The sequence below is a fragment of the Didymosphaeria variabile genome (genome assembly GCF_027946475.1).
Source record: "Didymosphaeria variabile strain IMI 356815 chromosome Unknown scaffold_2, whole genome shotgun sequence".
Taxonomy (NCBI): domain Eukaryota; kingdom Fungi; phylum Ascomycota; class Dothideomycetes; order Pleosporales; family Didymosphaeriaceae; genus Didymosphaeria; species Didymosphaeria variabile.
In genome coordinates this window covers 4322263-4347311 of record NW_026611621.1, presented here as the reverse complement: position 1 = coordinate 4347311, position 25049 = coordinate 4322263, and the positions used below count along the sequence as shown (strand labels likewise).

Below are 25049 nucleotides of genomic sequence, written 5' to 3'. Positions count from 1 at the left end.
AGATTAGGGTTCAAGTTACCCCAGAATATGTTTTACCTATAAATTAAGACCACTTGTGTGTGGCCATGGATTTGCATGTACAGCTTTCCCATTTGTGCCGTGTGGGTGCATCACCACCACTTCTCACAGAGAACGCGCTCTGGATTTACATGTTGTTGTTTTTGCAGATAGTCCACAATCGTATCGGTCATCTCGGCCGGTCCGCAGACATAAAATACGGTGCCTTCTGCTTCTTCCGGTTTACCTACGGCACTCGCCAACGCAGTATCATCAATACGATGCGTCCAAGCCGTGACGGGCACTTCTGTGTCCGACTGTATTTGCGGTAGCGTGAGCGACATCAACGGATGAATAGGCTCGTCGTTCCGGCGATTCAAAGGTGCGCCATCCCAAGTCCCTGTGAGGAACAGCTCTATACAATTCTTGGTCGAGTGTGTTCGCGGTTTGCGGAACAAATCAAGTAGTCTGGTAAGGAAGAGAACTTCTTCTGGTTGTGTGTCGCTTGAGGGGACTTTAGAGGAGTACAATATGCGAACCTCTGGTTCCGTTTCCTGCTCGTTGATGTGCGATAGCATCGACACAAGTGGACTGCCCTCAAAGTCAGTGCAACTGCGAAGATTGAGCACAATATGCTCCGACAGATCCTTACTTTATTCCCACACCGCCTGCGATGAACACGGCGCGTTTGATGGTCGCGTAGTCTATATTGGGCGGTGGCCAGACGAAACTGCCCCCGACTCTGACCCTGACCTCCTTCCCTATTATCTCTTCGGGCGACTGCCACAACCACGCCGCAGGCGGATTGTCCGGGCTCTTCTTCACAGCGAGCTCGAGGAAAGGTTTGTGCTCTGGGTCCGGTCTAGGTTGAGCCTGGCTGGGAGTAGATGTCAACGTAAAGCCTCCCGCCTGCTCAATGCCGGGAACGTGGACGTCGAGCCATTGGCCTGGTTGGAACTTAGCCCATCAGTGACCGTCGAGAACAGCAGGGGGGTTCGCGGACGATACGTTGATTGTGTCTTGCTCCTGGAGAGCAAACTTGAACGTTTTTATTCGGTCATTGACGGGCGTAACGGTCTCAATGGTGACCGGGTAGAGGCCCTCGTCGCGAGGTTCAGTTGCTGTTCTCTCTTCATGGCTGAGGCTTGCTTTGGCTTTGGAGCGCGTCTGGACCATGCTGCTCAGTGATGGCGCTCGCAGTGTGGAAGGGAGAGGATTACAATGGCGTGAGATTGTTCGAAATGACCGTGCGAGCATCACAGCTGGCAAGCGCGGCAGGGATGTTAGTGAAGAGATTGCGGCGTGGGTGGGGTTTGAGGGTGGGTGCTTCCGCTTCCCTGATGACGCGCTCTTCTTGGCCGTTGTTCTAACCTTCTTTGGACCCGGTCCTCGGCTCATTCCGTGAGCTTTCACTTCAGGTTGCAGGTCAGAGAGTGCTGACACTCCCATTGAAGTCATCTTGGATACCTGCTCGTATGCCCTAATCTTGATACTCATTGAACTCTTGCTTTGGTATTAATTCAAAATGTCTGCTGAAGAAGGCTGGCACACGGTAGAAGACGGCAAGAAGCTGTACACAAAGACGTGGAAGGTATGGGGAAGATATAAGCTTAATCCTAGTGGCGTGCTAATACATTCTCTAGACTAACGGTCCTGCCAAAGCTCGACTTGTATTCATACATGGTTTTAGCGACCATTGTAGGTTGCAGACGCACTCAACATGACCGAGAAGGTACCGCTGAAACGTGCTAGGTAATACCTACAACGAGTTCTTTCCCACGTTGGCCTCGAAAGGCATCGAAGTCTACGCTTTCGATCAGAGGCAAGCTTTTGTAGTTTCATGATGCAGATGTCAGCTTACAGTGCGCAGAGGATGGGGCCGATCAGTTGCAAAACCTTCTGAGAGAGGCCACACCGGGCCAACGTCCCGAGTGCTAGACGACATTACGTCCTTTCTCAGGACGGTCATCCCGTGCCCGATTCCTCTATTTCTCATGGGACACTCTATGGGCGGCGGTGAAGTGCTCTTGTACATGTCGACCGGACCGGTTGAGATTCGCAAGCACATCCGTGGCTACCTTTTGGAGTCGCCCTTCATCGACTTTGATCCAAAGTCGAAGCCGTCCTCAATCACTGTGTTCCTCGGCCGCCTAGCTGGGAAAGTGCTGCCGCATCGTCAACTAACGAATCCGCTCGATGTGAAGCTCATCTCGCGCAATGAAGCAGTGCAAAAGCAATTCACAGAGGATGACCTGTGCCACGACACCGGCACTCTCCAGGGTCTTGCCGGGATGCTGGACCGCACCGCCGAACTAGCGGCTGGCAAAGTCAAGATTGAGGACGATGCGGGCGAGGGCGGCGTCACGAGGGTGTGGATAGGCCACGGTGACAAGGATGGTATCACGAACTACCACGCAACCAAAACTCTCGCAGAGCGTCTTCCAGTCAAAGACAAAGAGTTCAAGACGTATCCGGGGTACTTCCATAGATGTAAGTTGCTGAACATATCGAACTCGGTAGACAGCTGACTGGTTCTAGTGCACGACGAGCCGGGTTCTGACAAGGACGTGTTTGTAGACGATGTTGCCAACTGGATACTGTCACGCTCAGAGGATCCAGTGCAGGTGGAAGATACCAGACCCAAGCTGTGAGTTTGTGCTGATGTTAGATACCACCTGAAATAGCAAATCATCGCCAAGAGAGATGAATAGTCGAACATTCGTAGAAAGATATGCATCGCAAAGTGCCTACCTGGAACAGCAACTATGGGGCGCAGTGCTATTCGCACATCTGCGTGTCTGCAGGCACAGCCTCGTCGGAGACCATCGCCTACCAGACTCTGCAGCATTGTGAAGACCTGTCAAGGGTGACGTTAGACGCGCACTAATTCGTTTGTTTCTTCGCTGTACGCGCGTTTCCATGAATCTTGGCCAGTGGTGAAACGTGCGATTGACGGAGAAAACGGTTGACACACGACGAATAGAACACCAGTTCGATGCGAACAGGAAGGTCGAGCCAACGGGCAGACGATGCAATCAAGCTGCATGTAGCGAACAAATAAGCAAGAGTGCATTTCGGCGTGCGGTGCCTGACTAGGTATCTCGCAATTGGCCAAGCCATGGCCGCGTGGAAACGGGCACGATGATGCTTGATCTGTAGCTAGCTACGGCGCCGGCAGCTGCCGAAGAGGCTCAAAAAGTCGAGTCAACTGCAAGACCAGGCACTCTGCAGCTCAAGGATTCGCGTCGCCCAACGCTCGCCTCGCCGTACCGCCCATGTTTCTGCACCACCGCAGAAATGGCTTGCCTGTTATTAGCCAGTTGCGTCGCGTGTGCATGTCGGGGCCACCTTTCACCTTCCAACACCCGTCGTCAGCTGGCGCCGCTCCTACACATACCCTGCGCCGGGGCCCTCTCATAGCCCGGCAATTGCGTGTCCTCCGCACACAGACTGCACGACGCACTCCTTATAATAATAAGACAGTCCTCAATTGGTCCTCGACCGCCCATCGCAAGCAGCACATTTCTCCCACCACCACCATGAGCTCGACCCAGACTCAGACGCGCAGCCACGGCGGGCATTCGCACCACCACCACCACCACCATCATGACAACACGTATCTTGTCTCCAAGAACAAGAACGATGCGGGCGTGCGCATTACGCGCATCGGCCTGTACGTCAACCTGGGCATGGCCGTCGGCAAGGGCGTCGGTGGCTACGTCTTTCACAGCCAGGGCAAGTACCGCAGTGGTCAGATGCGCACTGCAACTACTAACAATTGGTAGCACTCATTGCCGACGCCATACACAGTCTCACCGACCTCGTCAGTGACATCATGACGCTGGCGACGGTTTCGTGGTCGCTGAAGCCCCCTTCGGAACGCTTTCCGAGCGGATACGGAAAGATCGAGAGCTTGGGTTCCCTTGGCGTCAGTGGCATTCTGCTCGGAGGAGGCATGATGATGGGATGGGCTGCCCTGGTCGCTCTTGCCCAGCAGTTCTTCCCCGATGCTGCTCAGTTTGCGGCCGAGTGGGGTCTGCTCCCGCACAGCCATGAGCACATCCACGGCGCTGACTCTCTCGGACCGAACATCAACGCAGCATGGCTAGCGGGAGGGTCGATATTGATCAAGGAATGGCTATACCGCGCAAGTAAGATTATCGCACCGCATGAATCCGAGCATAGCTAATCCAATTTGCAGCACTCAAGATCGCCAACGAGCGCAAATCTTCCGTGCTCGCATCGAACGCATACCACCACCGGGTGGACTCCCTCACTGCCTTCGTCGCTCTCCTTATGATCTTTGGATCCAACATGCTTAACAACGCCTCCTGGCTGGACCCGGTTGGCGGACTGGTCATCTCGTTCATGGTCATCCAAGCTGGTGTAGGCAACACCAAGGACGCGCTTTTTGAGCTTGCAGACGTTGGCGTCGACGAGGAGATGACCGAAAAAGTGCGAAAAGCAGCCGCCAAAGCGCTTGTTGATGTCAACACTGGATCATCAAGCGACGTCAACGTACGCCATGTTCAAGGTGTCAAGTCTGGTCAGAACTACCTCATGGATGTGGAGCTCGGCGTACCCGGCACATGCAGCGTCGAGCAGACACGAGGCATCGAGAACCTGATTCGAGAACGTGTAGGAGCCAAGGTGCGCGGAGTGAAGAAGGTCAGGGTACGATTTGTCTCCAACACAACAGATCAACCCGACTTCTTGGATGAGTTCATCAAGCCTGGCGAGAGCGCAAACATGTCTCCTGAGTCCGAATCGGATCATGAACACGAACACAAAAAGAACGGAGACACAAAGAAGAGCAAGTGAGCATGTATCATGGGTGTGTACAAGAGCAGCAGATGTTGGATAACGGCGTTTTGCATTTTATGGATACAAACGATTCCCCCGTTTACTTGGCCAGGGCGGTTAGGTAAACCAGTTGAAATACATCAGCTACCTCAGTTGATACTCCGCAAGCTTCCTGTGATTTTTGCGCGTGATGCGGCCCATTTGCTACCGTCGTCTACGGAAAATTATGAACATGTTTTCACGATGTCAATCCGGTATTTATCCGCACCCAATGGCGTATCGATGCATCTGCAGGGACGACCGGTGAAAATGATCGTCTTCGAGCGTCACCGTGGGGCGCGGTAGGGCTAGCAGCTTAGTCGCATAGGCTCGGAGAGAACGCGCGACGGGAGAGCTGGTCCCTTGAAGATGTGTTTGGCCCATGTTCGATGTGTTATCTACCTCCAATTCATTTCACTTTCCTCCGCACTCTGACATTGATATCGCGCGATCATGGCTGACCACTTTCTGGGTTTCGACCTGAGTACGCAGCAACTGAAAGGTCCGTCTGCCCCGCCAGAGCTACCCCACCATAGCTTCGACTGACGTACCGTCCCAGGCATTATCGTGAAGTCTGACCTGAAGCTCATCCACGAAGCGAAGGTTGACTTCGACGCCGACTTCGCAAAGTATGGCATCGAGAAGGGTGTACTCACCAACCCGGGCGAGGGCGAGGTTTTCGCGCCGGTCGCACTGTTCCTCGACGCCATCGACCTCGTGCTGCAGCGATTAAAGGAGCAGGGCGCGGACTTCTCAAAGGTACAGGGCATCTCGGGTGCGGGCATGCAACATGGCACAGTGTTCTGGAGTAAGGATGCCGAGAGCATACTAGGGAGTCTGGACCCAGGGAAGACGCTGCTAGAACAGCTGGAAGGGGGTGCGAAGGGCGAGAGGAGAGGGGCTTTTAGCCATCCGTTCAGCCCCAATTGGCAGGATGCTAGTACACAGAAGCAGTGCGAGGAGTTCGATAAGAAGCTGGGGACGCCAGAAAAATTGGCTGAGGCTACAGGTAGCAAGGCTCATCATGTACGTGCAGCTGATGACATGGAAGAAGCGCCACTGACTGTGTACAGCGCTTCAGCGGACCGCAGATTCTTCGCTTCCATCAGAAGTACCCCGAAGCGTACAAGGCGACGGCTCGCATATCGCTCGTATCGTCCTTCCTCGCGTCCGTCTTCCTAGGCAAGGTGGCTCCCATCGACATAAGCGACGTCTGCGGTGCAAATCTATGGGACATCAAGAACGGGCGCTGGAACGAAGAATGTCTCGCACTCGCCGCCGGCCAAGAAGGCGTCGACAATCTGAGGTCGAAGCTGGGCGATGTGCCAGAAGATGGCGGTGGCAGCTTTGGATCTATCTCGCCCTACTTCGTCAAACGCCATGGCTTCCCAGAGACCGCCCAGATCATCCCTTTCACAGGCGACAACCCATCGACCATCCTCGCATTACCACTCCGCTCCTCGGACGCCATTGTTTCCCTCGGCACCTCAACCACCTTTCTCATGTCCACACCGCAGTACAAACCTGATCCTGCGTACCACTTCCTGAACCACCCCACAACAGCCGGTCTGTACATGTTCATGTTGTGCTACAAGAACGGTGGTCTGGCACGTGAACACATCCGCGACGCTATCAACCAACACTCAAACGGGACCGCCAAGTCCTGGGATCTCTTCAACGAGACTGCACTCAACACCCCGGTCCTCGGACAACAGGATCCGAAAGCCGATCCCATGCGCCTTGGACTATACTTCCCACGTCCAGAGATTGTGCCCAATGTCAAGGAGGGAACATGGCGCTTCCTGTACAAGGACGACACCGTCTCCCCTGTGCCACCTCAAGGAGCTCAAGGCAAGACTGAAGACGAGACGTGGCCGATCCCCACAGCGGATGCAAGAGCAATCCTAGAATCACAGTTCCTCAGCTTGCGCCTCCGCTCTGAGTCCCTCGTCAGTCCACAAGGCGATCTTCCTCCTCAGCCACGCAGAATCTACATGGTCGGTGGCGGAGCAGCCAATTCCGCCATTGCGGATCTTGCAGGACAGGTGCTTGGCGGTTCAGAGGGCGTATTCAAGCTCGATATTGGTGGGAATGCTTGTGCGCTGGGCGCGGCGTACAAGGCAGCGTGGGGTGTGCAAAGACAGAAGGACGAGAAATTCGAGGATTTCTTGGAGAAGAGTTGGAACGAGAAGGATTTTGTGAAGAAGGTGTGTGAAGGGTACAGGAAGGGTGTGTGGGAAAGGTACGGCGAGGCCCTGAAGGGTTTCGATCAGGTGGAAAAGAAGGCTATTGAGGAGAAGGGGCAGGATAAACTTACTAACCAGAATGCTGGTCAAAAGGTCACCTGAAGTGGAATGACGAAAAGCAGTAATAATTAGATTTTGAAGTCACGGGTACTCAAATTATAGAAGAGGTGTCAGTGGAGCTTAACAGGGTTAAGAAGCGGTGTTCCATCAGTATTGTTGTGTTAACGCCGCTCGAGCGTGCGTCGTTCGTCCGCTCATCACTCTCAACTCATTCGCGGACGAAAATCTATCACCTACGTACCTAACTATCAGCCTCAACTCCGATAGGCCCGCCCCTACCGCTTATTCAGCCTTAGAGCTCTGCACAGAGTACATCCATACAAGATATAGATGTCATTACGACGGCAGCATTTTGCGATAGTTCCCCAATCTAGGTATTGCTGATTTGGGCCTCCGCCGTTCCAGTTTAGTACGGTAGTGGGGCCATAGACGTCTGCTCGGAATTAGGATGAAGGCACTCTTCTTGTGAGAAAAGGATATGTCTGAGAGAATGGAGTCGTACTAAGGGATGATCATGGAAATATATAACTCAGGAAAGCATCATCAATGCGAACCGTCTCAAGAAACCTTCATTGACGAGCATCTACAAAAGCCAATATCTCTCCAACTCAACCTTCACCACATCCCCAATGGCGCCTTACACCCTTCCCACAGACGCCGTCTGGTTCGTAACAGGCTGCTCGTCCGGAATTGGGTACGCCCTATGCTCGCACCTTGTCAAAAACACCACCTCCCGCGTCGTCGCCACAGCCCGCAACCCCTCATCACTCTCCTCCCTTCCCGATGGCCCAAGAATTCTCAAGCTCGCCCTCGACGTAACATCCGACGCCTCCATCCAAACCGCCTTATCAGCTACACTCACCCAGTTTTCCCGCATTGACGTCGTTGTCAATAACGCCGGCTACGGCATCATGGGCGATACGGAAACTATGGACATGTCTGCCGCTCGGGGCGTCATGGAAGCCAACTTCTGGGGCGCCGTCCGCGTCACACAATTATCCCTCCCCATTCTCCGCGAATCCAATGCAAAGACGGGAGTCAGAGGCGGACTCATTATGCAAATTACTAGCATGGGCGGGCGCCTCGCCTTCGCAGGAAACACGTTCTACCACGCAAGCAAATTCGCGCTAGAGGGGTTCACAGAGGGTCTGGCGAAGGAGATGCCTGAGGAGTGGGGGATACAAGTCCTGTGTGTCGAGCCTGGCGGCGTGAAGACGAGGTATGCGGAGACGAGTACGTCGGGGTTCGACACCTCGTCCAGGCTGGACGTTTACAGAGATCCCAACACTCCGACGAATCAGTTGCTGAAGTATAAAGAGAGCCTTGAGGCGACGAGGAACTGGGCTGAGCCGGAGAGGGTGGCGCAGGTGTTGTACGAGTATGTTGAGGAGGGCGGGGAGATGCCGCTAAGATTGCCGCTGGGGAGTGACAGCTGGGGCATGCAGAAGATGGCGCTCGAGCAGGGGTTGAAAGAGCTGGATGGATTGCAGGCGGTAAGTTGCAGTACGAGTGGGAAGGAGCAATTGGCTAGTATTGGCTTTTTGAAATAGAGAGTCGGATCCTTGCGCCTCCTCGTGGTGTCTCCTGTATAGCCTCAGAAATCGGATAAACCATGGCAAATAACACACAAATGAATGACGCCTCTGGAAAGTTTTAGTAGAAGCCATATTTTTTGGTCAACTCAGCGGCTGCCATAATAGATCCTAGAATCTTGGAACACAATCCCTGGTCTAAAGAGTAGGTACGTCTCTCTATGTACCATAGGCACCTATGATTGTCATTGCCGTTCCCTCTGCGCGATGAAACACAATCAACCTCTGAAACTCACGCGACCGTTCACCTTCTCACGGGTAGTTTTCGAGGCAAGCCTTTGTTCATCATTGCAATGCGCTAACGTTCGTAACGGAGACTTCGAGGCAGCATGTAGTGGAGAGTCGTCACGAGTGTGACCGCTCCCTATCCACTTGATGGCACGTCCGTTCGGAGCAGTCGTCTGGGGTAGACATGGACCTCGGTCCAATCCCCACAGCTGGAGCTCCGCGTTTACATATCCTCATCTCACCACGCCGCCATGTAGTACTCAACAATACACGGCCAGGCTGGTCCAAAGATTCTAAACCTCTACAAATCGAATCAGTCACAATTCATAGCCTTTGCAACAGATACATCCCACATATCAACCATGGCCTCCACGATGCTCAAACCCGCAACGCAGCCCCCTCCCACATCGCACGTCCTCCTCACCTATCCCGCCCCCCATGTCCTTCTCGTTACGATAAACCGCGAGCGCCAAATGAACAGTATACCCTATGCCGGACATACCGAAATGGGTCAAGTGTTTGATTGGTACGACCGCGAGCCGAACCTACGCGTAGCTATTATTACGGGTGCAGGCAAGAAGGCATTCTGCGCGGGGCAAGATTTGATTGAATTAGGAAAGATCAGGCAAGGTACGATTGAGAGGGATGTTGCGAAGCAAAGGCATCCGTTGAGCGGCTTTGGCGGGATTAGCAGGAGGGCAGGCAAGAAGCCGATAATTGCGGCGGTGAATGGGTTTGCGCTTGGAGGTGGATTTGAGATTGTACTGGGTTGGTGAGTACAGCCGTTCTGTTATTCATACGACCGTGCGACTACGTACTTGTTTGGCACAGTCAGGTGGCAGACGTGGGACTGGATGGACCAATATATTGCAAGATCAAGGACATGCTAACACTACCATACAGTGACATGGTCGTCGCCTCGCCCTCCGCTACCTTCGGTCTCCCTGAAGCCCTCCGCGGTATCTTCGCAGGCGCCGGCGGCCCACCCCGTCTCGTCCGCAATATCGGACTTCCACTCGCTTCCGAGATGGCCATGACCGGCCGCCCTATAACTGCGCAACGAGCGAAGGAGCTCAACCTCGTCAACCGTATCTCGCCCTCTGCCGACACAGTCGTAGACGAAGCGCTCAAACTAGCAAATGAGATCGCAGCCATCAGTCCCGACGCGGCGATTGTGACGAGGGCGGCGTTGAAGGAGGCTTGGGAAAATGGAAGTGTGGAGCGTGCGACACAATTGGTTATTGAGAGATACGAGCGGGAATTGAATACGGGCGAGAATGCGTTGGAAGGGTTGAAGGCCTTTGCGGAGAAGCGGAAGCCTGAATGGAAAGCGAGTAAGCTGTAGGCAGTATGTTGACAATGTTGGTGACACGTGCGTAAATAGGTCTCATTATGATTGTTGACATCAATCATTTGTGAGACTTAGGCGTTTCCGCATACATCGAGAGATTAGACTCGCGAGAGCATCAAGCTGTGGTGTACGCCTCTATCGAAAGCTTCAGGGATATGCCCAGGCAGAACAACGTTCTGATTGGTTCGAGCTTTACCTGGTTGCGCTCCTTGTTATGCGAGGCTGTCTCTTGCAACACTCGATGAATGCAACAACGAAGGATTCCTGACAATCGTACCAATCAAAGTGGTCGTTGCTTGTGTGAAAAACCCCAATACAATGATGACGCATGTTGAACAACCGTCTCGCTATCTTCTGAAGCTATCGTCTCGGTCCCTTGTTGCATGTATGCAGCTCTGTAAGGACCTTGTGCTGCAATCCGACATGTCGGTCCTTCCAGGGTTACATACATAGTAGTTACCGTAGCACGTGTGCACATACCGGCGATAGCTCAAGTCCTTGCTGTGCCTAGAGCTATGCGAGGTAAACCCGTACACTTGAAGTAGGCTATATGCAAGTCGCGCAGACAACCGGACTGATGGGCAATTCTAATGAAACCTTGTCCCCGTGGCACAAGTCTCCGTGCCAGTTGCACAATTCCAATACCAGGCTCAGAGTTCCGAACCACTCAGTCCCGTTCCTGGGGCTACTTCTACGCTCCCGCAGCGGCCCTTGACTAGACGTGGGCATGTTGAGGACCCTGTGGAACTTGAACCATTCTCATCCATCCTCTGACATCCACACCGCCGTGGCCGATATTCACCGGTGACCCCCATCCGGCACCATAAAAGGGACCTGAATAGCCTTCGTCATCCTGTCATGACCGGCGCGCCTCGGTACCATGACTTGGCCTCGTGTGCGAGCCTCTAGTATTGCTCACACGTGCGTTTTAGTGCGAGGTTGGCATGCACGCTGGCGATCAAGGTGGGGTTATCTCTCCATTTCCCCGCATTCGGGAAATGGAACGTTTGATACCGGACCCGCAGCGTGTGAGGGAATTGCAAGGGAAGGTTCCTCGGCAGGTGGTCAAACGACACACAGACGAAGTTAGGATAGATATTAATGTCGGACGGGCTCCGCGGTGTCGGATTAGATAGCGAGTCGATGTTTGCGACATTGTTCGATACTGTTCGAGACTCTTCGTGATAGCGATTCAGCACTATCGACTTGTTTGTACATGCTTCATACGGACCTTGCCCGTGATTGGAAAGAGCCATGGTGAACCGACGGTCTAACAGTGACGCCTCGGCCACGAGTCCGTTACAGGCCATTGCGCCCGTTGTCAAGCGCAAACGTCGGGCATCGTGTCTGGGTGAACAAGAACGGCGGGAGAGGAAGAGAGCAATCGATCGTGAGGCACAGAGGTCATTGAGGGAGAAGACCAAGACACACATCGCGGAGTTGGAGCGTACAATTGAGATATTGAGAAACCAAGACAGAAATGGCGCGACGGCGAGCCTTCTCACCGAGATCGAAGGGCTGAGAGCAGAAAACGAGAGGCTGAGAGATGTAATTGACGGAGTGAGAAATGTCATTGGAGGGGAAGTCTTTGGAAGGATGGCGCCGACCGCTTCAGCTACGGCCGGTGCAATTGACGAGACACCTGAGGAGAGCATGCCGATGGACGAGAGTGCTGGTATGCACACTTACACGATGTACTGGGGGCAATGAGATGACTGACACCGTTGGTAGGTCCAGCCTCTCCCCGACTTCGTAGAGACTCTATCTCATACTCACAAGCGACCACCGATGCCAAACCGGCGCCCTCACTGCCATCACCCGAGAATTCGCCGCCCGAAGCGCAGTACACCTCGCACTCATTCGAATTCAATCCTCAAATACCAGCGACAGCACGCGCCGTAGATCTGGATGGCATGTCAATGATGCCGATCGCTCTGCCAACCTCATCGGCCTCTGACAGTGCGCTAGATCTCAGTCTGGGCCTCGACGATATCACAAATGGACCAACGCACCAAGGTACTCTTATTCAAGCTCCAGACTCCCCGGCAACGGCTGCTTTTGCACCCTTCATCCAAGAAATAGAAATGTTTGGGCGTGCTTGGAACTGCCCATCTCCAATTATATTACACATTCCAGAGCCTGCCAGTGCTGCTTCATCTGCCAACATGCCCATCTGCCCCATATGGCGCAAATCAAACGAAATCTTCAACAAAATATATTCGAGCCGCCTACCTTCATCAACAGGTGTGTCTAACCTTTCTTCAGGCAGTGCATTTGATTGGGGCATGGAAGCCGGATTACTGTTCAAAGGGATCAAAGACGGCTGGACAACTTTTGACGACTGGAAACAGAGCCCGGTATTGCAGATCTTGAAAGCCGTGGACCAGTTCCTATTTGTAAAAAGTGGCAAGATGGAACGGTTGGCGGCTAGCTATAAGAGTTTCAAGCTTTTGAAGGTAAGTCTTGGGTCGCTAACAATGCCTCATCAAAAATCTGCGTACACTGTGTCACTCCGGGATGCGCAATACGGCACCCACAATCATGATCTAGTACTGTAGCAGTAGAGGTGTCTACGTCGACAACGAACTGACAAAAGCTCGCAGTACTACCTAAACCCGACCAAAGAAGAACTCGACAGAGTACCAACGTGGTTGCGCCCTAGGTACTTCCACCCTCGCATTTCCCTATCATCGCACTAATTCGCTTCTCCAGCGCCTTACAATCCTCGACCCACCACCCCATAGCCATCGACATGTTCGCCTGGCCGTCCCTTCGCAACCGCCTCGTCCACCACCACCACACACTCTTCCGCAATAGCAAACTCTCCAACGCCTATGCCAACCACTTGCGCTTTGATTGGCCCTTCAGCTTCGAAGATACTTTCTACTACGATGAAGGGATTGGAGGCTGGTATCCGAGCCCGCTGTTTGAGAGGTACCACGGCGATGTGAGGTGCTGGACTGTGGGGGAAGCATTCTGGGAAGGATTGGAGGAGTTGAGGGGGGATATTGAGGGCTGCGTCGCGTGATGGGAGGTTAGTTCGGGGAAGAACAATCAGCCTTCTCAGTGCAGGGTCTATGAGACTAGTAATATATCTTCAGCCTTTTCCAAGTGTGCTCAATGTATTGCCTTGCCGGACTGCAGTGTGGTGTAGAGATACCGATATATTCAATTCCGTGTCTCACATGCAGAGTCGTAAGTTACATGCTGGCATGTGGGTGCACATTACCGGCTCGAAAATCGTAATCTTGATGGACGTCAACAGTTTTTTGGCGCTGTACTTCGCAGACAAGTACATGATCTGATCACGATCTGCAAATTCGCACCATTCGGCCGGATGAAACACTCGCACTTCGAAGAGCTTCTGCCGGTCAAGCTCACTAAGCTTTACGATCCCCTCCCAGCAACCATGCTGCTGGATCCATGAGTTCATCCTGGCGGCATACTGCTAGTGTCCGGTGGCATACGTGAATACCTTCTCCGATAACATTCGAACTTGCATGCTAAGGTGAATAGATGTTAATTATTGTGGTATTTCTACTCTGAACACGAAGGAAGCCAGTTCCAAGACCTCGTACACGAGCACATCCCCATTGCGCAGCTGCCCAATGCATATACTACTGTTCAAGGAAGCGGTCACGACGACGTATAGTTCCGCGTGCGGCTGCCTACGTGGTGTACGGAGGTGTACCGAGTACTTCGTAGGCTGGGTTGTGTCCCGCTTTGAAAGTACATGGCCGCAGAGGGGCGCACATTCGCAAGAAGTGAATATAACCGCTGAGAAGATGGGGTCGTTCGGGATGGAGGTGATGCTGTGTGATAGATTAGATGATGACGTTGGAGGAATGATGTTATATGTGGATCGCTATGTGAGATCAAGCGGTAGAACGGTCAAATGGTAGTTAGAGACGGTAGTTTAAGGGCTTGTCTACGCTAATTGACCATGAGATCGCGACCACGCTTTGATGTTCCCCTACTAGCGCCGGCATCGTCAGATTCACACGGGTCCGACCTGGATCTCCCTTCTTGTAGAATCTTATTCGAGTGCGGCTACGTATGTCTCGTAGGCGCATCCCACGTCCGCGCCACATGGCCATTCTTTGTAAATCATGTGCTCATACCGGCTTCCCAGAACAGCTGGTCAACTCGCAAGCAGACGCACACCGACGTCTTCCCTTCGTCACGTAAAAGCGCGGCCTCCTCGCGCTGTATTGTGGCTTCCCACCAACCAATCAGACCCGCCCATTGGTACCACGCCTTCCCTAAGCTCACCTCTTCACCCACGCCCCCACTCCACCCATGCGTGAAAGATTTTGCAACCCTTGACCCATTTTGCGCCGGTCCAGTCGCTCCAATTTCCACCCGCATGACCCGACCCCGCGGAAGCAAGCGCGGGTATGCATGGGAATCAGTACAGGGTCCTTGTTCCGACTCTCTCCGACTAGCTGTTGGTGGTACGGTACCTGGAAATGACGATACTGGCAAATAGATCTTGCATGATGCTCATAATACTGTAAATCATGAACCAAAAGCCGAAGCCGACACAATGCGCCGTACAGGATGCCGATATTGTTGTAGGATGCATGCTAGAAACAACAAACGCTGCGGGCATAATCTATATCAAAGTCTTTGTGCGCTTCGTGGCTCTTCAGGTACCGTTCTCCTCGGTGGACTGCAGCGCTGTGTCGGCGCTTGATGCTGCTCCCGTCGAGTCCGATCGTTTGAATGCAGCCAACTCTCTGCGTAGAGCTTCCACTTCTTGGTCTTTCTGATCGAGTGCCCTGTCCTTTTCTGCACACTGCTTCTGGAGGGCTTTGATGTAATCGATGGCGGATTCGACCTTTGCCGCTTTCGAGTTGTTCGATTGCGCAGCAGTCATGCTCTCTGGGCTTTTGCTTTCTTTGGCACCGAGCTGCGGGGATGGTAGAAGCGCTTGCATCTCTTGCAGTGCCGTGTTGATACGATTTCGGCGGCCTTGCTCGGCAATCTTGTGCGAGGTTCGTTTTGAGGTCAAATTCGTGGAGAGCGATGTTGGATAGGAGACGCCCGGAACCACTGTGCCATCGAGAATATTCTGGTAATTCGACTTGGAGGCGAGCAGAAGCGCGTGAGTGTCACCAGAGACGGCTACTCGATGTCAGTTTGTCGTCAATGATTTTCAAGACATTATACACTTACAGCCGTCAGGAAGTAATGGTTTGATGCTAGGAGATATTTTCGGTCGCAGAGCAGGGCTCACCAGTGTCGAAGTGACGCTGTTCCGCTTCTTAGACGGACGAGCGGACTTTGGATCTGCCTTTCTGTTGGTTCCCGGAAAGAATGCTGGACTTGTAGGAGAGGAAATGGCGCTGAGCATCGGACTGGGACTGGGCTTCCCTGACTGCGCAGAAGCTCCAGACGGGGTAGACAATGGTCCCAGCTTAGGTGTTTTCCGTGCCGCTAATCTTGGTGTATCCTGGTCTTCTTGAAGTGCAGTGTCTATCCGTGATAGCTGCGGCCTGTCCAAAGAGGCTTCCGGCAATGTCAAGTCGTCCAATGCTGGTGGTGCATCTGCATCGTCGAAAGTAGGCGATGGGTGAATGCGCATCAGAGAAGCTGGAGTGGCAGGTGCAACCCCTGATGCAGAAGTTTGTGCACTCATTGCGGGAGACGGGTGCACCGAAGTCGGCTTGGGTGGAGGTCCCATCTCCGAGAGAGGGCCTGGAGATATGGAATCAGACTCTGAGCTCTCGCGGCTAAGACGTAGATCCGCTCCACTGGACGAAGGACGACGGACGCGTTCTTCCTCCAGCAGATCCGTTACTTCCTTGGGAGGGATGAGTGATGACACGGTAGCTTTTCGCCTCGCAGGTTTTACAATGGGAGACTGTCGTACGCGCGCGGGGGCAGCCGAGAACCGCGTAGGGGCGCTCCTCTTAGTTGCGCTCCTGAGTTTGCGGCCCTGGCTCGACTGGCTCATGGCGGGCTCCTCCAACATGTCCATATCTACATCCACCGGTGATGCTCCCGTAGAACTTCCGGAGGTAGTCCCATAGTGGCTGGAGTGGGTTTGCGCATGTGGGTAGTTTTGCGCATTCAGGGCGGGCGAGGTTAGTGGACTGAAGTATGCGCCCGGCACCGTGGTCATATCGTGTACTTGAAAGCGGGGCTCATGAGGCGTGACTGCGGGCGATACCAGTGGAGTGAAGGACTATGCAGTGGTTAGTGATGATAGTCTCTCTTCTTCCGTACTCCACATACCTCGTCCTTGCGCATTTGGAATCGCCCGTCGAACATAGCCTGGTGCGCATCCATCTGTTGCAGGTAGCGCGACGGGTCGCCGTGCAATTCCATACTATTTGGCGTGGGAGGCACTTGCGCGTGCGGACGGTACATGTCGGGCGCCTGGGTGAAGGCAGGCACGCCGTGTTGCTGGTACGGCATGCTGAACTCGAAGAAGCCGCTCTGCTGGGGCATGCTGTGGGGGTGGCCGCCGTTGCGACCGTCCAGGTGCCTTTGCGGCTGCGGCGCGCCGGGCGTGCGAGCACCATTGCGAAGTTGCGACTGCTGCTGCTGCTGCTGCTGTTGGATCTGCGGGCTGAAGGGGTTGTGCAGGTGCTGGACGTCGAGCTCGTCGGCGAGTTGCTCGAGCTGCTGGCCGCCGTGGCCGACGGAGGAACCGTTAGCGAACTCGGAAAAGTCGAGATCGAAGTCGAGGAGATTGCTGAAATCGTGCTCGGAGCCGGCCATGTCGAAGTGCTCGGCGCCAGACCATGCTGGAGGGGCACCGGTGGTGCCGTTCATCTATGCGACAGGGCGAAGACGGGCGCTCAGGTTGGAGACCCCAGAGGGGATTTTCTGCGTGCTGGTGAGGTGGTGGGGCGGCTGCTGTTAGCGGAATCCAAGGTTGAGCCGTCGCGCAAAAACCCGAACTGAACGCGGGACATCAATAGCGCTGGTCGTCCGAGGCAGCGCGATAGGCCGCCTTCTAGCTGGAGAGAGAGAGAGAGAGGGAGAAGAGGGGAGGAATCGACGGCAAGCCGACGTCGTCTCCCGTACGGCCAGCATCGTCGTGACCCCTGCGCCGCTGTACCCCACGCTTTACAAACGATAAGACGCCCACGTCCGAACGCCAGCACCGCCGCTCGAGTGCTGAAATCATCCCTCTCACGCGCCGCGGTCAACGCCGTGGCTGCGCCAGGCTGAGCTCTTTCGCCGATCAATACGAGCCCTGCCGTTGTATGTCAATAGCATTCTGGGGTAGCATGCGGCTTGCCGGTCTCATTCGTCTGCTGCCTCTGCCACGATGGCCCCCTAACCACCTGTTCACCATTGCCGGACCTCGCATCACGAGACGGAATGGCTCCGAGCAGTTGGACTAGGGAGGCTCCTATAGAGATCATCTCCCACTCCACACGCTTCAGGTATATGTAGTGCGCATCGTCGCGACTTGGAATTAAGCATCGCCTATCCTCGAGAGCGCGACATGCAGTTCGCGAAAATACGACAAACCCGCTGCTGACTCGCATCCGTCAACAGAACAACTGAAACTGACATCTGCAGGCCGTCACGGGCCATCTGTCACACCCAACGGCCAGAACCTCGTTGCAACTTTGCCATGGCCGGTGTTTCTCTGTTGATCATGTGCTGCTCACCATGTCTTGCACAAGCATCGGCGACTTTGTAGACATCGTCCTGCAACCTCCACGACATCCCGCACTTGATGCTGCTGTCGCCGAGCCCTTGCATGAGCGTCGTTGGCTGGACCAACCAGCGTCATCTCCGCCCCCGTAGCAGCCCAGGCCTCCTGTGTTCCTGTGCGAGCCGACGCCGAAGCCAAGGCACGCCGACCGGGGGCCTTTTCGAGGCCTCCTCGAGGGCTCAGTGGTGCAGCGCATACCACCCTATCTCGTCAGCCCGTACTACCATCTCCGCGCTTACTTGTGAGAAGGCGTTTAAACTGTCTGCTCCGTTGTTCGCGGATGGACGCATGAGGTGAGGTGACGCGCCACCGGGCCAATCTCGCCTAACTGGCAAATTGCCGTTGACGAGGCGTACATGACCTTCCTCTCCTGGTCACACCAGAACATGTCTGGAACCATCACAGAACGACGAATCCTTCGCCTCCGCTGCAACAAGCAAAAGGCGGGCCCGAAATAAGTCACCTCTACAGATATTGCCCATGGTGAATTGCTCCAGAAGTGGATGTATAAAAGAAGCATGGAGCCAAACATCTCGAGGGTGCTGAGCAGCTTCACCTTTGCCCTGTTATATTGTCGCTCATTCTCGTGCGACACGTACACTGACCCGCCCATCACTGTATCGAGGTCTTCGCGGTGCTCGCTAGACAAAACAGTCTAAACAGACATAGGATGTGTTGAATTAGAACTCTTGCTTTTGCTTCATACTGAAATACCTGGCAAGGCTGAATCGACTAGACACACCCAGAAGCTGATCCCCGCTGCGCTGCAAAGGCAGGCAGTAACGCTTTCCCGTAATTTACACATTGCTGAAAGTACATGGTCGGTCCAGGAAGGCCGCGTTTTGACCACCATGGGTATTATCCACCGCCATCCCCAAAAAGGTATATGAAAAGTGTGCCGTGAAAGGCTCCGCATGAACGCCGTTGCTGGACATGACACCCGCCATCTCGAGTCGTTTACATTACTATGCAGCAGCCGTTGCTCTGCTGAGGCGCGTAGGGGTCGTCCCGCTTGTCGATCTGCAAACTGTCAGCCGTATTCAAAGCAGTTGACGCCATGGCAGCCACGCACCGTTCCCCATCGCGATGGTACCATCCAGTCCTTGGGCTCCTTGTCCGTGAATGCAATAAGACTACGCGTATCATCAGCACACACTGCCTGTTTCCGATGCCAATTGGCGGCGTCTTACTCAATGGCAGCTTCCGACACCGGTATCCGGCGGCGCTCGAGGTCCTCGCGCAAACGCTGGTTCAGCTCGGTGAGGCGACGCAATTTCAGCTCGGCCATGCTCTGCTTCTTGCTCTTTCCATCGCCGCCAGTGCGGATCTCGTAGGGTGCAGCGGCCATCATGGTGGGCAACGTGCGGCTGCGGGGAGTGAGGGGCTAAGAATGGCGAAGGAGAGGCGTAGGGCCGTGGGTTGGAGCGTTTGTGAGTGGAGCGGCGTGCGCTGGTGATGCGTGGAGTGCTCGCGAGATGGTGCGACGTTCCTGCGTTGCGGCAGAGGACGTGCCAGAGACGGGAGAGCGGAGAGGCGGGTAAGGAGCGGCGGGTCGTGAGAGCGAGTTCGACTTGCGGGCCAGCGACCGTCACGGCAACGTTCACAGGCGGCGGCTGCGGAGGGCAGAGCAGAGGCGAGGGCAACGCTGTGCTGGGGAGAGCGTGGGCGCGGACGGGATAGGGGAGGGAATGAGAGAGCTCGGATGTTGGCTTGGTGCCCAGCCTAGCCGCATGTGGCCCAGCGACGATCAAGGCGCAAGATTGGATTGCTCACTGCGCACACTGTCAATACTGTGATGAGCTGGTAGTGCGCAGCGTGACGACTGAACAGCGGTCAGTCTACGCTGGCAGCAAACCGCTGGCTCTGCGATGACTGTGCATAGGTAGTGCTTGTTGTTCTGGAAGGTGGGCCCGCACCAGCCGCGAGCTGTTCCAGTCCATCGGCAACGGATGAAGCAGCGCTCCCCGAATCACCACGGAATGCTCAGTATGCTACCCACTGACTGGATGCGCCATGTTGCAATGCGAAGGCAACGGTTCTACAACTTCGACTCATTGCCGTCAACGTTGTGGTGGTCGACATTGAGCACGTGACTTTACTGCCCACGGTGCCCCCGCTTAGGCCTAAACCTAATGAGATAGCGCACACCAAACGCTGATTTTCGAAGGCAAGCCCACCGCAACCGCGTGAACCTCTGCGCAACCCCTCGCTGAGCCCGCTTCGAAGCCTCAAAGCGACACCGTAGACGGATCTGCGATCCCCAGTCTGCCCAGCATGGCGCCGCCGCCGCACAGCAAGCCTGAGAATACTCTGTCCGTCGCCTTTATGCCCAACACTCACGATTGCATCGTTGCTAACGGCCCTCCAGCAAACGCGCACAAGAACTCATCGGAGTGCAGCAACCCCAGGCCGCCCTACAGCTCCTTCACGAACATGTCATATCCAAGCGCACACGAAACAGCCCCATCGCCTCGCTCGAGCCGGTGATGATCCTGTTTGTCGAACTATGCGTCGACCTCAGGAAAGGCAAACTGGCAAAGGACGGCCTCTACCAATACAAGAACACCGCACAGAATACCAACGTTGGCACCATTGAGGTATAAACAACTAAGAGGCAAGACTAAAATCTGGGCTAATAGTGGGCAGGTCGTATTCAAGCGCTTCATCGAACTTGCGGAGAAGAAGGTTACCGATGCTCAGGCAAAGGCCGCCGAGGTGCACAAGGCCACCGAAGGCCCTTCTGATGGTGTAGAGGAGGAGGCAGCAGCTAAGGCTATTGACGACCTTGAGGCTTCCGAGACCCCCGAATCCATCCTCCTCTCCACGGTTTCTGGCGAACAATCCAAGGACCGCACCGACCGGGCCATCGTTACACCATGGCTGAAGTTCCTCTGGGAGACATACCGCACGGTGCTAGATATCTTCAAGAACAATGCGCGTCTCGAGATCATGTACCAGTCGACAGCCCTCCAGGCGTTCCAGTTCTGCCAGAACTACACCCGCAAGACTGAGTTCCGCCGTTTGTGTGAGCTTCTGCGCAACCATCTCCAGAATGCTGCCAAGTTCTCCTCCCAGATGCACGCAATCAATCTGTCGGACCCAGACACCCTTCAGCGCCACCTTGATACCCGCTTCCAGCAGTTGGACGTTGCGGTCAAGCTTGAGCTTTGGCAAGAGGCCTTCCGCAGTGTGGAAGACATTCACACGCTACTCACTTTGAGCAAGCGTCCCGCAAAGAACAACATGATGGCCAACTACTTCAAGCATCTTACCGAGATCTTCCTTCGCAGCGAGAACTACCTTTTCCACGCCGCTGCATGGAGCCGTTACTACAACCTCCTGCGACAGTCCGCTGCTGCCGTTGGCGCTGGACAGTCCAAGAAAGACAATCCTCCCGTTACTGAAGCCGACATCGTCAACACCGCCTCTTTTGTCCTTTTGTCCGCACTTTCCATCCCCGTGATCAGCACTTCCCGATCGCGAGGTGCCCTGGTTGATGTAGACGAGGCCAGGAAGAACAAGAACTCCCGTTTGACTAACCTTCTCGGCATGTCCCAAGCTCCTACCCGTGCCATTCTTTTCAAGGATGCACTCAGCAAGGGCCTCCTCAAGCGCGCTCGTCCGGAGATCCGGGATCTGTACAATATCCTTGAAGTCGACTTCCACCCTCTTTCCATCTGCCAGAAGATTTCGCCCATCCTCGAGCAGATTGGTGCTGACGAGGCCATGAAAATCTACATCGGCCCTCTCCAGCAAGTCATTTTGACTCGCTTGTTCCAGCAGCTGTCCCAGGTCTATGACTCAGTTGACATCAGCTTCGTACTTAACCTCGCCCAATTCCCTGAGTCATTCAAGGTCACTAGCGGCACTATCGAGAAGTTCATCATGAACGGTTGCAAGAAGGGAGACCTGGCCATCCGCATTGACCACGCCGCTGGTGTCCTTACATTTGATTCTGACGTCTTCTCTTCTGCTAAGGCTATGCACCCTGGCTCAGGCGCAGGTTCCGCCGAGAGCGAAGCACGATCGGTTCAGCGACTCCAGAGCACACCTGCTGAGATCGTCCGATCCCAGCTCACTCGTCTGGCAAAATCTCTCTTTGTCACCTGCCAATATGTTGACCCGAGCTTCAACGCTGAGAGGCAAAAGGCCAAGGAGGCTGCCCTGCTTCGCACCAAGGAAGGTGCCGAGAAAGAACATCGTGAGACCCTTGCTCGCCGCGATATCATTTCACAGAAGAAGGAGGCTGCTCTTAAGGCACAGCAGGCGAAGGATAGCGAGGAGCAGAGCAAGCGAGCCCTCCGCGTTCAGCAAGCCAAGGAGGAGGAGAGCCGCCGTCTTGCTGAAGAGCAGCGCCAGCGTGCTCAAGCACGAATCAAGGCAGAACAGGAGCGCGTGCAGCGTGAGGAGCTTGAGAAGCAGATCAAAGAGCTCAAAGACTCTGTGCAAGTTGACCTGGATCTTCCAGAGGACATCACTGAGCTCGACTCCACGCGTATTCGTGCTATGAAGCTGGCTGCTCTCGAGAAGGAGAAGAATCTACTCGGTGAGCAGCTACGCATTGCTGGCAAGCGTATCGACCATCTTGAGCGTGCATACCGCAAAGAGGAGATCAAGCATCTCAAGAATGATTACGAACGACAACAGAAGGAGGATGAGGACGCATACGAGAAGGCTAGAGAGGAAGAGCTCAAGGAGGCTGAGCAAAAGCACAAGGAAGATGTTGCATTGAAGCACCGTCTGTCCAGGCTGGTACCAACCTACCAGAACTTCGTCAACGAAGTCAAGCAGTCACGCAGAGCAGAGTTCGAGAAGCGCAGCAAGATCGCACAGAAGGAGCTCGAGCAGAAGAAGGCGAAGCGTGTTCAAGAGATCAAAGAACGCATTGCCAAGGAGAAGCGCGAACGAGAGGAGGCAGAGCGACGAGAGAGGGAAGAGCAAGAGAGAGAGGAGGCCGAACGGGAAGCCAAGGAACAGGCGGAAGCAGAGAGGCGGGAGAAGCTTTTGGCGGAGAAGGCAGCCCGCGATGCGGAGAGAGCGTACGTACTGGAATTCTGTTATTATCTTACAGCTGCTAACGAAACTTTCAGCGAACTCGCCGAGAAAGCACGCCTTCAGCGACAGCGAGAGGAGGAGGCCGAGGCAAGGCGCGCCGCGAAGAAGTCTGGAGCCGCACCTTTTGCCCGCGATGCTCCGGCACGCGATGTTCCGGCCCGCGATACTCCGGCCCGCGAAGAACCCACATCTTCTGCTGGTGGTCCTCCTAGACTTGCACTTGCGGGCAGCAAGCCAACATGGCGCGAGCGTGAGGCCATGAAGGCCGCTGGTCAACTTCCCCCACCGAATCCCTGCCCCTGCCCCTGCAGCTCCCGCACCAGCAGCTGAAGAGGCACCCAGGCGGAACGTTTTTGTTCCCCCTCATCTCCGTAACCGCGACGGCGGTGATGCTCCTGCTGCTGGCGGATGGCGAGAACGTGAAGGCAGCGGACGTGGGTCCCAGGCTGGCCGCAACGAGTCTCCTGCCGCTTCTTCCGGTCGTTACGAGGCGCCTGAGCGTCGAGGTGGCTTCAAGCCTCGCGAAGACTCTGACAGGACAGGATCTCCTGCATCTGGAGGCGGTTATGTGGCCCCAGGCCGACGTGGCACTCCGGGAGATGCTCCCGAGAGCTCGCGTCCTCCCCCAGCACAGGCTGCCAGCGACGGCAAGTACAGGCCCGGTGCGTTCAGGAGAGGTGGACAGTAAGTTTGTGATGCATTCAACGACGGCAATGTTCAAGCTTATGTAATGACTTCGATCTGCTGTGCGTGATGTTTGGTACAGCAGGTACTTTGGGCAATATATGGAGGATGGCGGACAAACACTGGGGCAGACGGACGGTTGGAATTGGGTTCAGGAGACCCGCTTTTTCCAATTCTTAGTATGATGTGCATCAGACAGGCATCCTTCTCCTTTTATTAGACAGAGCAGAGGTGTGGTTTTGTAGCATCATGTCTAATTTCATACGGTGATTAAAAAAGTTTTAACGTCGATATGATCTTCGAGGACCCGTTGTGCGTGTAGTCCGCGATCACAAAATATACCATTGCCTATACACATGCCTATGACTTTCTTTTGATGCGCCATGCGGATTTGCTGCTATCGGCACAACGAAGTGTATACATGATGGTCTGTCCTAGATCTTCCGACGGCACTCTGCGGAAGTACTTTTTTTCCGTTGGCCAGCCGCCCCGTCCTAGATGCTTGTTATAACCTTTATATTATATCCTTCGCACGTTTGTCATCTAGCAAAGTAGGCAAGGGCTAGCAAGGATATTGGTATACCACGTAGGGATGAAATTCTGTTTTGCTGTGTTGGCGTAGCATTTCATTGATGGAAAACACACTACCCCTTGGCACAGCTACAGGGTGCAGGGTTGAACGGTGGTGCGCAGGGTGTTCATATAGTGTTGTCAACCGGATATAGCCCGAGATGCTCCAAGGTCATGTCATAACGGGAACTTCTCTCTAGCATTGAGTTCGTGGGCCATCCGGAGTCAAGATCCTCTATTCTGCGCGCTAGGCAACATCTCACAAGTACAAACGAAGTATTCCTTTCGATATCATAGGTCTTTGTAAATACCATAGGTATGTGAGAGCGAATAATCCAGACACTCTAGGTCCATATTGAGTTTGAAGCTCGGCGCGCAGTCTTGCCGATGCCCGCAAGGTCTAGTCTAGACTCTAAGTACCATCCACCAATCTTGCACCATCGCGGAAACATTGTGGCCTTATACTGAAGCGCACTAGATAGCCGCGAGTACCGAAGCAGGATGCATAAGCCCATCTCATTGCCGTCAGCCCTATCTGAAACGCACTATTGTGAGCACGTGTGAAACGATACAAGCAGGGGTACACACATCACACCAGGACGCAGGAGCTGCTTTCTATATTCCGCCATCCACGGCTCTGCGCTCAAGCTGTCTTACGTGTATGTAGACAGTAGCTGGGAACATCATACGGCTTTAGCAATCTGGGGTGCATTCATATGTACCCCGCAATATATCTGCCGACA

General features: G+C 54.4%; 10 protein-coding genes across 10 annotated transcripts; 7 read left to right on the top strand and 3 right to left on the bottom strand.

The window, feature by feature from the left end:
- Positions 1-645: 645 nt before the first annotated feature.
- On the bottom strand, positions 646-1173 carry N0V89_003155 (uncharacterized protein; the record flags this gene model as incomplete). Its single annotated transcript, XM_056211957.1, has 2 exons — positions 646-954; positions 1006-1173. The coding sequence occupies 2 exons, from the start codon at positions 1171-1173 to the stop codon at positions 646-648; spliced, it is 477 nt and encodes a 158-aa protein (XP_056075430.1).
- Positions 1174-1522: 349 nt separating this feature from the next.
- On the top strand, positions 1523-2648 carry N0V89_003154 (uncharacterized protein; the record flags this gene model as incomplete). The annotated part of the gene is made up of 5 exons (XM_056211956.1): positions 1523-1588; positions 1641-1695; positions 1750-1819; positions 1868-2487; positions 2536-2648. 5 exons carry the CDS (start codon positions 1523-1525, stop codon positions 2646-2648), a joined length of 924 nt encoding a protein of 307 aa, XP_056075429.1.
- An 888-nt stretch (positions 2649-3536) lies between these two features.
- Positions 3537-4818, top strand: MMT2 (mitochondrial metal transporter; the record flags this gene model as incomplete). The annotated part of the gene is made up of 3 exons (XM_056211955.1): positions 3537-3732; positions 3783-4148; positions 4199-4818. The coding sequence occupies 3 exons, from the start codon at positions 3537-3539 to the stop codon at positions 4816-4818; spliced, it is 1182 nt and encodes a 393-aa protein (XP_056075428.1).
- Positions 4819-5292: 474 nt separating this feature from the next.
- Positions 5293-7187, top strand: N0V89_003152 (uncharacterized protein; the record flags this gene model as incomplete). Its single annotated transcript, XM_056211954.1, has 3 exons — positions 5293-5341; positions 5399-5865; positions 5913-7187. 3 exons carry the CDS (start codon positions 5293-5295, stop codon positions 7185-7187), a joined length of 1791 nt encoding a protein of 596 aa, XP_056075427.1.
- A 587-nt stretch (positions 7188-7774) lies between these two features.
- Positions 7775-8695, top strand: N0V89_003151 (uncharacterized protein; the record flags this gene model as incomplete). Its single annotated transcript, XM_056211953.1, has 1 exon — positions 7775-8695. One exon carries the CDS (start codon positions 7775-7777, stop codon positions 8693-8695), a length of 921 nt encoding a protein of 306 aa, XP_056075426.1.
- A 632-nt stretch (positions 8696-9327) lies between these two features.
- N0V89_003150 (uncharacterized protein) lies at positions 9328-10310 on the top strand (the record flags this gene model as incomplete). Its single annotated transcript, XM_056211952.1, has 2 exons — positions 9328-9737; positions 9869-10310. 2 exons carry the CDS (start codon positions 9328-9330, stop codon positions 10308-10310), a joined length of 852 nt encoding a protein of 283 aa, XP_056075425.1.
- Positions 10311-11912: 1602 nt separating this feature from the next.
- Positions 11913-13344, top strand: N0V89_003149 (uncharacterized protein; the record flags this gene model as incomplete). The annotated part of the gene is made up of 5 exons (XM_056211951.1): positions 11913-11991; positions 12048-12332; positions 12582-12772; positions 12920-12978; positions 13029-13344. The coding sequence occupies 5 exons, from the start codon at positions 11913-11915 to the stop codon at positions 13342-13344; spliced, it is 930 nt and encodes a 309-aa protein (XP_056075424.1).
- Positions 13345-14964: 1620 nt separating this feature from the next.
- N0V89_003148 (uncharacterized protein) lies at positions 14965-17099 on the bottom strand (the record flags this gene model as incomplete). The annotated part of the gene is made up of 3 exons (XM_056211950.1): positions 14965-15443; positions 15495-16506; positions 16557-17099. The coding sequence occupies 3 exons, from the start codon at positions 17097-17099 to the stop codon at positions 14965-14967; spliced, it is 2034 nt and encodes a 677-aa protein (XP_056075423.1).
- Positions 17100-18954: 1855 nt separating this feature from the next.
- Positions 18955-19348, bottom strand: GNG1 (Guanine nucleotide-binding protein subunit gamma; the record flags this gene model as incomplete). Its single annotated transcript, XM_056211949.1, has 3 exons — positions 18955-19017; positions 19070-19130; positions 19188-19348. 3 exons carry the CDS (start codon positions 19346-19348, stop codon positions 18955-18957), a joined length of 285 nt encoding a protein of 94 aa, XP_056075422.1.
- Positions 19349-20271: 923 nt separating this feature from the next.
- On the top strand, positions 20272-23740 carry TIF32 (eukaryotic translation initiation factor 3 subunit A; the record flags this gene model as incomplete). The annotated part of the gene is made up of 5 exons (XM_056211948.1): positions 20272-20309; positions 20366-20594; positions 20644-23036; positions 23088-23323; positions 23364-23740. 5 exons carry the CDS (start codon positions 20272-20274, stop codon positions 23738-23740), a joined length of 3273 nt encoding a protein of 1090 aa, XP_056075421.1.
- Positions 23741-25049: the final 1309 nt, after the last annotated feature.